Below are 16,954 nucleotides of genomic sequence, written 5' to 3'. Positions count from 1 at the left end.
TCCCGGAAGTATGTCACAATATCGACAACTTTGGGGGTCTTTCAGTATGCACGCTTACCGTTTGGCGTGGCCTCGGCCCCAGCCATATTCCAGAGGGAGATGGACAACCTCTTCAGGCACATGACGCACGTGGCCGTGTACTTAGACGACATCCTGGTTACTGGCAGCGACGACGGGGACCACCTACAGAACCTGCACAACGTCCTGGCATGACTGCAGGACGCCGGCCTCAAACTCAAGCTGGGAAAGTGCGTTTTCCTAGCTCCCAGCGTTGAGTACTTGGGACATGTCATTTCCCAGGCAGACCTAGCCCCGGCTCCCCGCAAAGTTGATGCTGTGCTCAAGGCACCGAAGCCCCAGAACAAGAAGGAGCTTCAGAGCTACCTCGGCCTCATCAACTTCTACAGGAGTTTCTTGCCGAACCTGTCGCAGCATCTACAGCCGCTCCATCTTCTGCTTCGAGATGGTCAACAATGGGTCTGGAAAAGGAGCAGGACCGGCCCTGCTAGCGCAGCAAGGAGCTAATCACCAAAGCTCCAGTGCTGGTGCACTTCGGTCCGCTAAGCCTGTCGTCCTTACCGTAGATGCGTCACCCTACGGTGTGGAAGGCGTCCTGGCACACCGGGACAAAGATGGCCAGGAATGCCCTGTGTCGTTTGCTTCTAGACGGCTTCATGCTTCAGAGCAATGTTACAGCCAGCTGGACAAGGAAGGTTTGGCCCTCACGTTCGGTGTCGAACGCTTCCACCAGTATCTGTGGGCCCGGAAGTTCGAGGCGTTCACGTACCACAAGCCACTGTTCGGGCTGTTCGGGCCCGACAAGGCAGTTCCTGTGCACGCATCACCTCAAGTGGTACGCTGGGCCTTAACGCTGGCGGCTTACAGATACCAGCTGGTTTACCGTCCGGGAAAGGACCTGGGACCTGTTGATGCCCTGAGCCGCCTGCCCCTGCCAGGGGTGCCTGATAGTGGGCCAGAACCTGCTGAAGTGTTCATGCTGGAACACGCTACCCGGAGGTGCTCTCCAGATCTGCGCTATCTCAAGCGACCATCCGGGACCCAGTCCTGTCTCAGGTGGTCTAGGCGGTGATCCCAGAAGGGGAATTGGTGCAGCAGGTCTATGGTCTATACAAGCTGAGCTTGCAGCAGGGCTCCCTACTGTGGGGTTTCAGGGTGGTGATCCCGCGGGGTCTGTGGTCCAGAGTTCTGCAATTGCTGCACGCGGGTTATCATGGCGTCGAAAGGACCAAGATGGTGGCCCAGTGCCATGTTTGGTGGCCTGCCCTGGACCAAGACATTGCTTACTTGGTGCAGAGCTGCCAAATCGGCCAGGAGCATCAGCGAGCCTCGCGTCATGTGGAAATCACTCCCTGGCCGTTCCCGCAGAGACCCCGGTCCTGCCTACATGTGGATTTTGGGGGACCCTTCAAGGGCTATTACTTCCTGGTGGTGGTGGACGCCTTTTCGAAGTGGCTGGAGGTCCTCACTGTCACCACTCCATCAGCAGGCGCGACCACTGCAGCGCTACGACGGGTCTTCGCCGCCCAGGGGTTGCCGGATGCCATCGTGTCCGACAATGGTCCTGCTTTCGCCAGCACAGGGAACATGGCCTGGCTGACCAAGAACGGAATCCGCCGGATGATGGTTCCGCCATGTCACCCTGCTTCAGATGGTGCAGCTGGGCGGCTGGTGCAGGCCATCAGGGACAGGCTCCGAAAGAGCCGGACTGGGGATTTCCGGACGCAGATTGCCCGGATACTGTTTCCATGCCGGACCACGCCCCACGGTGTCACTGCCGTGCCCCCTGTGGGCTCCTGTGGGGTCGGATGGTCAGGACCCCTTTGGACGTCCTGCATGCGGACCTGCGATCCACAGTGCTCTTGAGGCAGCTGAGGCAGAAGCTGGCTGCTGACCAAGGGTACCGTCCCGGGCCTTTGATGGAGTCGGGAACTCCAGTTTTTTCCAGGAACTTCCGTCCTGGCCCATCCTGGTCTGCCGGAGAGGTGGTGCCTCCTGCCAGCGCTTCATCGCTGCTCGTCCGCATGCCAGACGGGGCCATGTGGCACAGACACGCCGACCATGTCAGGCCTCGCCTCGGGATTTGGCCAGCGCCCTCGACTGCCACTTCTGAGTTCCAGCCCGCAAGAGGACTAGCGGCAGCACCAGTCGCTTCCAGCGGAGGACCACCTACCTCGGAGGCGGCAACCGTAGCCAGTGGTGCGGCACCCTTTGGACCGGTGTCAAGCCCAGCACCACTCACGAGGCCGACCACTACGGAGGCCACCGGACCGTTATCCGCCTGGATAGCGGGCAACGTCGACCCAGCTAGGGTGGAGGCAGAGCCTTATATTTTGACATAGATGTTTGTTTCTCTTATTTAACAAACAAACTGGGGGTAAGGGGGTGTAGCAAGCATGTCACGCCCCCTCAGGCATAATGTTCGTTCGCCGCTAGGCTCGGTGGCCTGCTAAGCTCGGCAGGCAACATTGGTCACCGCACCAGAAGAAACACCGCCGAGCACGGCTCCTCGGCGGTCAGTCATCGTTCAGCACCACCACGCTGCGGAGCGTCCGTCTAACGGAGGGTGCCTCGAGCCCTCCCTTGTTCACGAACCTGTGTGGATTGTGACAGTACCATAATCGGTTACGCTTCAAGCAGAGCGTCTTGCGCAGAGACATTTTGTGCGTGTGACTTCTGCTGTGCGGCAGGCAGTGGCGCTCCCTCGAAAGCAAGAGCGCGCGGGCTTCCGGTTGGCATCGCAGCTGTTTTCGCACCGTCCAGTCACGTGGACGTCTGGCAGACACGATTTTCACCCCGCAATTTGGGCGCCGAGCTTCTCTGTTTGCAAAGCCCTAACTTGGCGAGGGCCCAACATGTGTGTTTGAAAGGAAGCAGGAGGCGGTAAGCCAGTTCAAGTAAGAAAAGTGATTTGTTCAGAGTGAGCAACTGATTGGCAGTCTTTTAAAGAAATAGTCGCAGTATCGCCAGAAAGGCGAAGCATCCATTGCGAAAGCAAATTAGCAGACAGCCGTGCGAAGTAAGGATAGTACCTTTATCGGCCGTATCATGTTGTAAACCCTCGTTTTCTAACTAAATTAAGAAGCGTACTGCAGAGTGCCCAGCAAACATAAACATATCACTCTCGACGATCGCGGACGCTATAAATATTGGCAGCTTGAAACTGTTAAAGCGCACAAAAACGAGAAGGAAGAGAGGCGGCAGGACGAGGCGCTTTCTCACAACTGAAATATTTTGTTCATAAGAAACAAATATATGCATTCAAAAAACGCAGTAGGAGGGTTGAACATGCGTGTCAAGGATCACGGGTTAAAGCTTTCGAAGGCAACCTTAAACATAAAAAATAAGAAAATGAGAAAAAGTTAAAGAAATCTAAAAAATTGAACAAAGTCTAACTATCAAGAAAGTTAAGTTCCTTATCATGTAGCAAAACCGAGGGGTGTGGCTGACGCAGTTATCTCCTCTTCATGTGGAGGTCTCTGACATTTCACGGGTTAACTGCTTGTTGTAACTCTTGAAGGAAATCTGAGCATCTTTCAATACAAGACACCAACCACATTCCCCACAGTGGGCAGATAGATGTCTCCCTCTGGACGAACTGTGTGCCGCCAGGCGTTCTCTTAGTCGCACGCTGATGCAGCGCCCAGACTTACCTAAGTAAACTTTCCCGTAAGTGAGTAAGCGCCTCGTCCTGTCTTCTCTCTTCGCTCTCCTCTTTGTGCGCTTTTACAGTTTCAAGATGCAAGTAAACCAAATAGGCCAGTTGTCCATTCTGTTAGACTATATATATCGTTGTCCCTCATGTGCGAACGTGTAACGAATATCGGAATGCTCGAACCGAATACGGAACCGACAATAATAGTAATTATACTCGTGTTCGGAATATTCGCTCATTTCTAGATGACCTGCATGTAAGAGAACAAGTTCCCTTTCCCTCATAGAAGTAGACACATGGGGTCGCCGTGTTCTATAAATAAGAGATGCTCCGATGCATTGCTTTATACAGACAGCGTTTTTTCTGTAGGTAGCCTACTTTCCGTACACACCTTCATCTACAACTCTAGCAACGAACCTGCCGTGGTTGCTCAGTGGCTATGGTGTTGGGCTGCTGAGCACGAGGCCGCGGGATCGAATCCCGGCCGCGGCGGCCGCATTTCGATGGGGGCGAAATGCGAAAACACCCTTGTACTTAGATTTAGGTGCACGTTAATGAACCCCACATGGTCGTCGAAATTTCCGGAGTCCTCCACTACGGTGTGCCTCATAATCAGGAAGTGGCTTTCGCACGTAAAACCCCGTAATTTAATTTTAACTCTAGCAGCGAGCTCACTACCAGTCAAATACCATACGTTGTTGAAAATCGCCTTATATTGTGACTTGATAACACGGGCTTCTCAGAGCAACTGTGAAGGCGCCTTCGGTTTCTGACTGTCGACGCGCTTCCGCAACGCTGACAATAAAGCAATTAAGCCCTTGCACACAGGAAGCGATGGGTTAGCAAGAAACGTGCATGGTGGTAGGGCGAGGAGCATTCCAGAAGTACGCTGTTAATCCTAACTTCGGCAGCAGTACAAGATCTACTACATACACTATTACACTTTTAGTCATAGCAGTAGAGTCATGGAAATATGAGTAGATGTCAGAGTTGGACAGGCACCGACTCGGGCAAGTTCAAAAGTTGCTGGACACAATAACAAGATAACATATTTTCTATATTTCCATGATGCGCAAATGTACTGCATTTTGTATGTCGGGCCACCATTTATCGGCTGCGCACTGTAGCAAAATAAAAGACTAAGTTGAGGCGCCTGTCTTCCATCCATTTACCCGTAGTGCGTCAGCAGCACTGCGAAGAGTAGCTACCGCAAGCGAAGGCTTAGCCGCGCCAGAGACCGCTCATGTAAATTTCCAAACTAATTCAACTTTCTCGAAACGCATGAAATATACAAGCATTCAAGACCTGACTAGGTTCATAACTACTTGGCTAGTGATCATCCTTAAATCACTTTCGTGCTAACTCGGAGCGCGCGAGTAGCAGCGGTGCGCGCTGCATTTTTTCGTATCATTATGCGCACCTTCTGACCGACACTTGTCGTTGGCACGCAGCGGGAAGGTGTGGGATAACGCACGAACGCAAATTACAGGTCTGCATGAATAACTTCCCCATGACATTGTTTTGGCGCTGAAGCAGTTATCTGCTTTCTTTTTGCTATTTCCCTGTATCCTCCCCTGACGCAATACTCCTTCGGGAGCCTGTGGGGTAACTGAATAAATAAATAAATACAAAAGTGAATAAACGTGGTGTTAGAAAAATTTATCACGAAAACATGACACCGCGTACCTTGACCTCTACAAAAGGAGTTCCTCAGGCTCCTACAGCAGCTTTTCGTGCTAAACCAGTGCTAGCACAGAGTTCTGGCGTCAGCTAGAATAGCATAACTCTTGGCATAGCGCCAGTCATTGGATCTGTCACAAATGCGATCTTCCATACCACGACCGGAAAAAACCGCTTTAGCAAAATGTGCCTGCAGCTGTCCTTGAATATATAGACCTAATCAACTTCTCTCAAGATAACTCTCATGATAGACAGGAAAACTACTATAAATGTCGTAACCAGTGGTGCGAGGAGGCGGGCTACCCTCCTTGCCGCAGACGCCTCCTCAGTTGCTAGGCGACCAGCGCTAGCAGGCTACATTCCGCCTTTCTTGGTAGCGAGGCTCGTTTGTCTCAAGGCACTCACGTTTTCTAGAAAAAAAAATTTCTGTATTCACGGAAAAGGTGGGTCAGCGCGCTTTGCATTTCACCCGAATCGTCGACTTTTATTGGCAGTCGTTGCTGCTTTGGTGCGCTGCAAGCGACATGCGCGCGAGGTCAATCGCCCAGCGCCCCAGTTCAAAGAGACGCGAGCTTTTGTTTCAAGCTTTGGCTGTTTTCGCGGCATACATCGGTGCCTTTGCATACGAGATCGTCGCCGTGTGATCGGCGCTTCGCGTTTCTTCCTATACAATGGCCAAACCTTATGAAAGGCCGTTTAGATAACGTCGTAATGCCACATACGACTATAATATTAAAGGGACCCTGAAACAATATAAACGAATTTGTACAAACGTACTGAGTCGTTAGAGTAGGTCCTTCTGATCTATAATTGACGCATCTAAGTGCTCCATGTAAAGCGCGTAATTTATTATAAGGTTTTAAGAACGTACATCGCTGCCGATCGCAGCACACGGCTCGGCGGGATTTTCAGCCGCCCCTACCCATATGATATAAATCACCCAATTGACGTCAGTGGGGCGAGCTATCCGATTGGCTGTCCGGGACGCATCATCGATAACTTTTCCACCTCTGTGGTGAACAAATTATGTTCGCATTAGTTGGAATGTTAATTTGTTTCTATAGAAAGAAAGTAACCTAAAGAGAATGCACAAGAACAATTTCTCCCTACACTTAAGCACTTCCGGCCCACAGCAAGCGTAATCTGCTTGTGTCACAAGGTGCTCCATTTGGAGGGGAGCACCGCGATCAGAGTCGGTCTGAGTCTTTCCTCGAGCACCATGATTCGACTTCGTTGCGTTATGGGCTGCATACGTAGCGACTGGCAAGATGTCAAGCTGCGAAATCGTGTCCCTGTGCAAGGCAGCACACGAGTGGACTGGCTGCAACGCATCGGACTGCCGCTATCCGATCGGCGCCAGGATTTGCGCATTTGTGGCAGTCAATTTGCACCGGAGGATTACTAACGCACATGCGTTTCGCGAGTCCTATATTCGGGCGAACGCAAGCGCAAGAGGACAGGGCCTGGCCGTTTGACCGTGACGTTTAATGGGATGAGCAGAAGCGCAAATGTGAATGGTATGCATGGTGCAGCCATCTGGTGGCACAGAGCTCAACCATACACTGTAGCAGTAACGAAATGTATTCTTTCTTGCGGCTGGCGTAAATTTTTCGCAGTGGTGTATTCATCAACACGGTTGTTTTTCTAAATGTTTAAAATGTTTTACACTTGCTATAGCAATATTAGCGCTTTGTTTGGCTGGTTAAGCTCTGCGCCAAGAAGTGGCTGGACCGTGCAGACCGATAAGGCCTCTCACGTAGGTCTACGCTAAAGTTCCTTCATCAGCTTGAGTGTATGCCTCCACCGTTCCGTCGAAACGCCCAGCTCGCCTGTGGTTACCGAAATACCAAACACGTTTGAAGCTGCGACAGAGTAGTCGCAACGCACGCTGCTTCGATAGCTCTCGCTTGGGGTCGACTGCCAAGCAACTGGCGGAGAGTTTGGAGAGGCTTAGCGCTCGCTCCTAGAGAACCAGAAGTCGATGACACGACGTGCCATCATGACGCGGAACCAGTGAAGGCGGAGCTTAGCCCTTATCACTCGGCGAACGAGTTGACGAGAAAATGCATGACTATGGAGGAGAGTAACTTGTAATCGTCCATAGCTCTCTTAATATGAGACGCTTCACACAAATTGTGGTGCGAATGATTGACTTTAGCTGTACCCCAGCGTCTAGAAAATCTGTCCGAGCCGTTTCAGGGGCCCTTTATGATCCCCGCAAAGCGCGCTTTACTTTTAAAGCTCAGGTCTGAAACATCCGTTCCTGCGCTCAACGTCGGCGAGAGACGGAGATAGCGATGAGGGTGCGACGGGGAAGGTGGAGGAAGAGTGTGCAGCGGAACCGGGAAGGGGAAGCATAGGAGCAGGGTATGGCGAAAGCGTGAGAAGAAAGCATAGTGCCGCGCAAGACGGGCTCTGCGGCAACGACCGCTACGAGATGGCACCAGAGTTGCGCGCCGTCACCTGTTAGTCGATTGCGCCATCGATAAGGCATGCGGCGAGCGCGTCCACTGATACCATATATGGAAAGAAAGCACTGCAGCGGCTGCTGTCAATCGCGCCCACGCGTCACGCACGCGCTGCCTCTCGCGATGTCCTAATTAGCGAGACAGTCACATCACACTTCGCTCTGCTTGTAACGTGTCTCATTATACAGATTGGCCGCGCCAGTCACGCTACTCACAGCGTCCTCTTCCGAATATAAACCATGTACCTACGGACGACGACGCAATTACTCAGTGCTAGAACGCATCTGCCCCAGCTAGCCAGTTTTCGCCAAGTTTTCGTCAGTCTCTGGGGTGCTTTCCGCATCCTGGCTTGAGGCGATGGACACGGAACGTTCCGCGGGCTCGTGCAGCCTGAAGTTTGCGACCACCAGCTCTTCTATGATTAGAAGCACCTAGTCAACCACCAGTGAAGGCTCAAGAGAGGCTCCTACTCTCGTGGCCATGGATACAGAGCCTATTGCCGGCCCGTCTGGCCAGAGCTATACATCGACAAGCTCCTCAGGGAAACGAGACATCTGATCCAGCACCAGCGAAGACACAGAGGTCTACTCAATCACAGGCGACGACTCATCGTATGACAGCTTCGTGTCGGTGAGGAGCCGAAGGGCTAAAAGGAGGCTCATCAAGGTGTCATCACCAGCGAGTACGTCAACCATGCAGGCATGAAGTTAATGCTGGCCGCACACCATCCTCTTCATGCTAGTGGATCCTTCCATCAGCCTTCGAGTATTGAACAGGCAAGCTCTGTGTTTCTTGAGCGAAAGGCTCCAAACAAAATCAGGAAGGTCCGGCTGAACACACTAAAGAATGTTTTTGCTCTCGACACAACCCGTCTAACCACGCTGGAATAGCTACGACAGATAACAGAGTTGAGCAACATAAAAGTAGGACCAGTCATACCCACGAATGGAGCCGGCACTGCAGCTGTAATCTACAATATTGACTTCGCAATTTCAAACACGGACCTGCTAGTTCTGACAAAATAGGCATACGAAGGAGTGGTGTTCACGCACGTACACCGGCTCAGAAATAGACGTTGCGTGAAGAAGGTGTTAAAGGATGATTCCATTCCTTCGCACGTAAAAGTCGGTAATTTCCGACAGGTCGTAAGGCAGTTTGTCCCAAAGCCGCTTCAATGCCATAAGTGCTTCAGGGTCGGGCGTGTTAAGGGCGTCTGCGCAAACTCCACAATGTGCCCCCGGTGCGCGGAGTCGCACACAGTAGGCGTCTCCCGTGTGAGAAACTATAGGTGTGACAACTGTGAAGGCACCGATCAAGCGACATATAAAGAATGCTCTACAAAAAGAAAAGAGGTTGATGTTCTGAAGCAAATGGTCACGGATAACTAAACCCTTAGAGAAGCCTCAGAAAAGATCCGGTGTCAAAGTCGTCATCGACGGAAACGCTGAAGACAGGGTAGAGTTCGTGTACCACTTGCGCCAACGCCATCATCTTCAAGTAGACGCCGGAGAGCACAAAAAGGCCTCAAGCGTAAAAGCCTTCCCCCGCGGAAGAATGGCCGGTGCTCGCAAGCTCTGTCTTCTAAAGAGCCTCCACGCTTGATGCTCCGATCGAATCCCGCTTCTGTTGTTGATGTTGCAACAGTGGAATGCGAAATCATTCCGGTGCTTCGATCCATTGTGAATGTCACCAGGACTATGCTGACAAGCATTGACACCCCATCTGCTCGAAGTTGGCTACAAGTGTTGGACGCGCTGAGCCCCATCTCAGCAAGCCTTGAGTGAAGCCATGGCTGACAATCACCAGTCATTTCGTAAGGAGGTCAGAGAAGCGTCGATCCTTCATTGCATGTCGCATCTCCGATTTTCGTCAGTTTGTTCACAGTAATGGATATCCAGTCATTGCCACTTGTCGACCAAGATTATTACATCCAATAACTCTATCCGGCTACAAGACTACATTCTCATCAAGCGACAGCAAAAGTAGCAAGGTCGTCGTGTTTATTCGCCGTGAGCTCACTTACGTCATCTAGCCTGCGCAACCTCATGACGGCAGTCAGTATGTGTGCATGATAACTAAAAATAGAAAAGTCACCTTTTCACTCTTGGGGTGCATCTGTCTCCATCAAGTTGATTTGACACCAAAAGGCTACAAGACATCTTAAAAGCACAACCTGGTCGGCGGATCATCACCGGGGACTTCAACGCACACCATACCATTTGGGGAAGCTCAAAGGTTAATGCGACGGTACGACGAATAGCTTCATTAGTTTCCAACAACGGTCTCCACCTACGGAATGAGGAGAGTGTAACGTTTCAGCGGGGAATAACGTACAGCAGTTGCCTCGATCTGACTTTCGTCCCCCACCGCTTCGCCACACATGTTAAGTGGTTTTTGGACATCGAAACGCATGGAAGCGACCACATCCCCACGTACCTCAATATCAAGGGGAAGTCTAATACGTATACGTCCACCACGATATGATACATAGATTGAACTATTTTGAAATCTCAGATTGAGGATGCTTGTCACAAAGGCCTCTCCTTGTGGAGTTCAACAAGCTATCAAGAAAACGGCATAGACCACCACGCGCACACTCACGTGTTCTCCAACGTACTCTGAATTCTACCTGGAATTGGAGCATCTTCGTCCGATTAACCGTCATGCTGAAAAACGATACCGACAGACTAAGTCAATTCAGGATCTAAGGACAGCCCGGCGACTGCAAAAGAAGATACAACGTCGCTCTGATAATCTAGAGGCGCAGCGCTGGTAGAAATTTCGTGCGTTGCTAGATTCTCGCAAACGGTTAGCTCAAATATGGACAACTGTGCGAGCTCCACGTTATGTTCCGGAATAGCTTTTCCGTTTAAGGCCCTAGCACTATTCCAGCGCCGACAAGGCATTGATGTGGTGGAATACTTCTGGTGCTATGATTGCGGGTCAGGCAATTCGCACAGATTCGCTTACATTGAACAATATTCCAGGCTCACGCGATTCACGCATGGATCGGCCTTTCACAACGCAAGAGCTTGACGTGGCGCTCGCCCTATGTAATCGGTCGTCGTCGCCTGGTCCGGATGACATATTTTACCGCATACTATGTCACCAAGGGCACGACGTGCGCTCTTTAATACCTATAAAGAGTCCTGGCAGGACGGCAAGGTTCCTAAAGATTGGAAGATCAGCCGCCAGTACCGATTCTTAAGTATGGCAAGTCTCCCTTGGAGATTACTTCACAGCGAGCGATTGCGCTGGCAAGCTGCGTTTGGAAGATAATGGAGCAAATGATCTTCGCCAGACTTGAGTGGTGCCTCAAACACTACAATATCTGCCCAGAGGCCATGGCTCGCTTTCGACGTCACCGATGTCCTATCGACAACGTTATCGATCTGGTAACGTATGTTCAACATCTAAAGACGTGTAAAAGATTATCTGTCGCAATGTTTTTAGATATAAAGGGAGCCTACATGGCAACGTTCTCCATGACGCCATACTTGAAGCATTGGAGTCGGTGGGCCTAAGCGGTCAATTATATTGTTGGGCACGCAGTTATTTACATGGGCGGACTCTGTTAACACTGAAGCTGGCCCAACCTCGCGATATTACACGCGCATAGAGTTCCGCAAGGCGGTGTCCTGAGGGGGGGGGGGGGGGGGAGGGGGAGTCCCACGCTCTTCAACCTTGTACTCATTGTTCTCGTCGAACGACTGCCGAACACGGTCAAAGTATCGATGTATGCGACATCTGCGTCTGGACCTCTGGTATGACACGGCCGCAGGTACGCACAAGGCTTCAAAAAGCTGCGACGTTAACATCGACGTACCTAAATGAAGAAGGTCTCAAGATTTCGCCAGAAAAATGTGTATTGGTGGCGTTTAGCCGAAAGCCGATGAGATCATATGATGTCTCTATCTGTAGTCAAAGCGTCCTCATGTTAGGACGCACCAATTCTTAGGCGTAATCATTGATCGTGACCTCTGCTGGAGTCCTCGTGTGGCCTACCTAAAGAAGCGCCTGACAGATGTTTCTAATGTGTTCAAGTTTCTTGGAGGAAAAGCCTGGAGTACTTCAATACATGCAATGATGCAACTATAGAAGACGCTCTTTCTCGGGTATTTGCGATACAGCTTGCCTGTGCTAACCAACGCCTGCAGAACTAACATCCGTACAATCGAAAGCGGCCAGGCCCAGGCACTTACGAGTGTGTCTTGGATTGCCGCGATGCTTGTCAACAGCTTAAACAATTGCGATTGCATACGACTACCCAGCCAAGAGCCATATAATTATGGAAGCGCTCAGAGCACACGTAAGGCACCTTGCTCGAGCTCCTGCCCATCATCTGGCCTCACTGACAGAGGATCGAACACGTGCCTTCTTTTGTAAGACAATCCTGTCCTATCGTGTATACCTTCCATCAGGTTATATACAGCTCCTGCGAGAGTTACGTTTCCCCCATGGTGCTTGACTCAAGCAAACATTCGACTAAGGGTACCAGGAATACCAGCAAAAGCACAACGCTCGTCTCCAGCACTCAAACAGCTTTCACTGATCTTGCTGACGAGACATACAACGACCATCACCATCTATATACTGACGCTTCAACCACAGTGAATCGGTCTGTAGGACCGGTGATCTTTCCTGCCACCCCTCCCCCCCCCCTCCCACGTAAAGATTCGACTGTCTCACCAGACTGCATCCGCTGCCGCGGAACTCGCTCCTATTCTTTGTGCACTTCGAGTAATTTCTGATTAACTGCCCAAGAAATGGAGCGTGTTCAGTGGCCCCAAGCCTGCTCTTCATTCTTTGGTTTGTGCCTTACGCCGCGGACCCCAGGAACAAATAGTTTTAGGAATCAGACTGCTGCTCCACCATCTCGTCGAGCAAGGTCACGACATCACGTTACAGTAGATTCCAAGCCACTGCGGCATAATAGGCAATGAATGTGCCGATGCAGCAGCATGATCTGCGAATGAGGAGGGCTTGCAAGACTCCATACTATTCTCAAGAACACACGCAGCAATAAAAATTCGTGTGCTTGCAAATGAACCAACAAGATCTCTATGGAACACACCAAGCTTGAAGCACTCAAGTCGGCAACGACTGGACCCTTGCCTTCGACTTCGACCCCCGTCTGGACTGTGTCGACTCGAGACAACAGTACTTTGCTGACTGTTGCTTGGTGCCGCTTTCACAAGATCTTTTGCCTTGCGAGTCTTGCAGTCACTGCGGCGGTGGGAAGACTATTGGGGGCGAGGACTTACGGAGTCGCCATCGGTCGGAAGCGCCTCCCTTGTGTAGTATGAGGGATGCCGCGGCGCGCTCCTCAAAGATTTCGCTTACGGCGCTCAATAAAAACGGCACGCGGCAGCCCTCCTGGAGATTTCTGTATGTACTCTCAAAACGAGGAAAGTTTTTACTGTCAAAATAATAATCTTGGGCAAACTGAAAGCACAGAATCGTTTACAGACGCTATCTCTTTACTGAATATGTACAGTGAACGCAACTGCGCGCGGTCGCCGCGACGGAGTCTCCCGAACCGGCTTCTTCCGTGAAAGGTAAGCAAACGCTGAGAGCAAACTATGTGAAATAAATATGTTGTTATAGTGCGCTGTCTGTGTAAGCGAATGGAGCATAACCGAACGAAGCCTCAACTCAGCGGTCGCATGGGTTCGCAGCGACCGACTGTGCGTCTACATGCATCTACACGCACAATGTATTGCTTTCTCTGCGAGCGCGTTCTCGCATCGTGCCGTGAGCTTTAGGGCGCAGAATATGAGCATTTGACAGTACACAAGCAACCATTTTGTGTGGACGCTATCAGAGATGTTCAAAAATAATTTCATTACAGACACTTTGACGCCTACGGCGACTGATTCGCCGTCGCGACGATTCAATCTCTTTTTCTTCTAAAATCTTGGACATTACAATATTATTTATCAAGTTGCGTCGTACTGTATGTTAATCGGTTTTCTAAGCGTGCGATTTCCTGCTGCGTCTTTTTCGCAATCTACTACATTGTTTAATAACACAAACACTACCATGTGTCATTCCTTTTTTTAATATGCTTCTTACTGCTCCCTTTCCATTGCAGTGAACTTGCCATCAACAAGTTCATAGATCAAATAAAGCGTCATGACATTAGCCGGGCTGCAGGAGTGGCCGAGCGTCTCAGTACGCCTTTTCTGCTACTCACTGAACATCGCAGTCCTGACGCCGTGGCAGAAATCTTCCTCGCGTCTTTGCTTGCTGCATATCCGTGTTGTAGCCGATGGCTGTTTGCTGGCTCTAGGTTTCGCGAGCCAAGCTTCACGCAGCTTCTTGTCCTGCGGTTACGTGTGAATAAAGCCGACATCGGGCTCCGTTGCGTGCGTCCGGCACTGCCGCACAGAGCAGTAGCCTACCATGCTGCTCGCCTCCAAAAGCAGCTACTACCTATTATAGTGCTTTCAAATGCTGCCAAGCAAATACCCAAGGTGGGAAAACCTCACCACTTCATCAGAACCGCAGCCGCAGGTGGGACTTTAAACTTTCGTTTTCAGTTCGCTTCGGCGCTTCCGAAGCAGCCGAAGTGGACACACGTCACGCCGACGGTGGCGCCAGCTTTTCCAGTGGTGGAGCTCACCTCCAACACAACACGTACTTTGCCACTGTCCTCAATACACCTCGCACCGGCTGTCGCTAGCAGCAATGTTGGCACGCCTTGACGACAGGCCACTTTCAGAACAGACAGTCGTGGAATGCCGACATGAACTGTCGTCGCACCGAAAGTCGGTCAAGGCTTTGTTGATCTTTTTACATGGCAGTGGCCTATTAGAAGGACTATAATGAGCCCGTCCTTTTTTTTTACGCCTCTTTTTTGTGCCCGCTCTACTTTCCGTCTTTACTTCCCCTTTCCCTTCTCCTAGTGCATGGTAGCAAACCGGAAGCTTTAAGTCTGATTAACCTCCCTGCCTTTCTATCATTTGCATCTCTCTGTATATATAATCACAATGTAAAATTTTGGCACGCGAAATGAAACTGCGTATTGAGTTGTGCTCAAATTTCGCGTTAGAGAGTATCGTAATGGTGCATGAATTTTTTACACACAATATATGTTTTAAGTGGTCCTACCTAACGTTGGCCCAACCATTATGCCACTTGTGTCTGTTCTGTTGATCTTGCTTTCGCTGTCATACGTCCTCTAGGAGCTTGACTGATTCACCGGCGCCTCGTCTATTATAATGCTGCTCTAGCTGTTGCGCTAGAGGTCCAGTAACTGCTCCTCTAGCGTTTAATGTGCCAGCACACGTTGACTTTCTAAACCTGCATAGGCGCGCGCTTACTACCAGAAACATTTATGAGACCACTTTACCATGACATAATTGTTGGCTTCAAATGATCCGTCAGAAAGACAAAACAGGCCTAAACAGAAACTAAGTGAGGCTTGTCAACGACAAAGCGGCAGTAGTGACACCTTCTTCAGCCCTTTACTGTCTTTTTTTTTAGCAGCAGCGCTTACGCTTTCCACATTCCCTGACAAAACCTAATCTTAGTTCGTTTCTATTGGAGAGGGAGCGGGAGGGAATTTGCCAACGACCCGCATGTCAAGCTGTGCAAGGGACAGAATAAGGCTAACAAGGGTAACTGGCGTTCTGTTTGTGATGCAGGTGTGCCACTCCATTCGTCGGGCAACGGATCTTTACTTTCCTGAATCGAGTGGCGTGCAAATCATCGCTGAGCCTGGACAGTTTTTCGTGACGTCTGGCTATTCATTGGTTGTCCAGGTCCTCGGCAAGAGGAGCCGAAAAGTTGTAGTAGACGGTAGGTATGCATCAGGTGATGCCCAATGAGAGTTCAGCGTGTCGCTTTATTTAAACTTAGCTCGTATAACGCTATGAAATATGACAAACGCGCTTTCATATACTCCTGTGGTTTTCAGAGCATATGTGCCTAACGCACGTTGGCAAATCGCTTGTCCAACTACGTCCACATCATTCGCTGAGGTAGAAACAGAAATTTGCTTTTGACTTACCCGCTCCTGTTTCCTACCTAAGCAATACAACTGGACGAATTCGTGCACATTGAAGCCCTCTAACGCCATCACATGCCTTTGCGTTAAAAAGACTTCCATCGCACAATATATTCTATAATTAAGGCATCTGAGATCGTTTCAGCGTGATTATACGAGCTGAGAATTCCGTCTCAAAAATATTACTGGAACAAGGATAAAATCAATGCTCATAATACGCAAAGTTCGAGTCATTTTCTGGGATGCCGCGATCATTTGTGAATTTATTTATTTATTTATTTCACAATACTGTCAATCCCGATTGGGATTATTACAGGAGTGGGCATATGGTCATCAAAAAAGTACTATTTGAGCAAACACTGAGCAAACAAGGAGTTAGCATAGAAAAACATGGGCGCTTTCTTTTATTGAGTAACACACTGGTCTTCACACAGTTGCTCTTGCAGAAGAGAGAAAAAAAATAACTAAAAGACTAAGTTGTGATTGCGATTGCTTCTTCTAGATGATTGGTAAATGTTTCTAGTGTGGGCTGGACAGTAATAGCAGGGTTTAAGCAGTTCCACTCTCGCACAGCTCGCGGAAAGAATGAAAAGAAATAAGTATTGTTGTTACAAAGAAATTCCTCTAGCGTGAAAGCGTGTTTATGCCGAGTCGGTCTAGTGAGCTTGTACTTTAGAAAAGTGGCGGGATCCAATTTCAGTGCACTGTGTAATACCAAGTATAGGAACTTCAATCGTTGAACCTTGGCTCGAATTTCTAGGGTAGCGAGGCCTGCGCGAGAAAAAAGTTCGGTTGGTGAATCTGTGCGTTTGAAACGGTTATAGATAAATCGGGCAGCTTTTCTTTGTATGCGTTCCAGCGTATGAATTCGGTTTTTGGAATGTGGAAACCATACTATGTTGGCGTATTCGAGTGCCGGTCTGATGAGGCTGACGTAAGCAAGCTGTTTTGTCTGGCTGGTGGAATGCGATAAGGTGCGTTTGAGGTAGAACAGTTTGTTCAAGGCTTTTTTAGCTACGTACTGTATGTGCGCATTCCAGGTGAGGTCGGATGAGATGATTACGCCTAAGTATTTATACTGGGTGACGCTTTGTAGAATAGTGCCGTTGAAACCGTACGGGA

General features: G+C 50.0%; 1 protein-coding gene across 1 annotated transcript in view; it reads left to right on the top strand.

Annotated features, from left to right (window-relative positions):
• Window positions 1-15,653, top strand: part of LOC142570738 (uncharacterized) — a 161,885-nt gene extending 146,232 nt beyond the window's left edge. The window contains exon 9 of the mRNA XM_075679082.1: window positions 15,471-15,653. Coding sequence (XP_075535197.1) covers window positions 15,471-15,653 — 183 coding nt within the window. The remainder of the gene's footprint in view (window positions 1-15,470) is intronic.
• Window positions 15,654-16,954: the final 1,301 nt, after the last annotated feature.

The sequence above is a fragment of the Dermacentor variabilis genome, chromosome 2, assembly GCF_050947875.1.
Source record: "Dermacentor variabilis isolate Ectoservices chromosome 2, ASM5094787v1, whole genome shotgun sequence".
Classification (NCBI taxonomy): Eukaryota; Metazoa; Arthropoda; class Arachnida; order Ixodida; family Ixodidae; genus Dermacentor; species Dermacentor variabilis.
The sequence above is the reverse complement of the archived record's forward strand: the minus strand, read 5'-3'. Positions and strand labels throughout refer to the sequence as shown.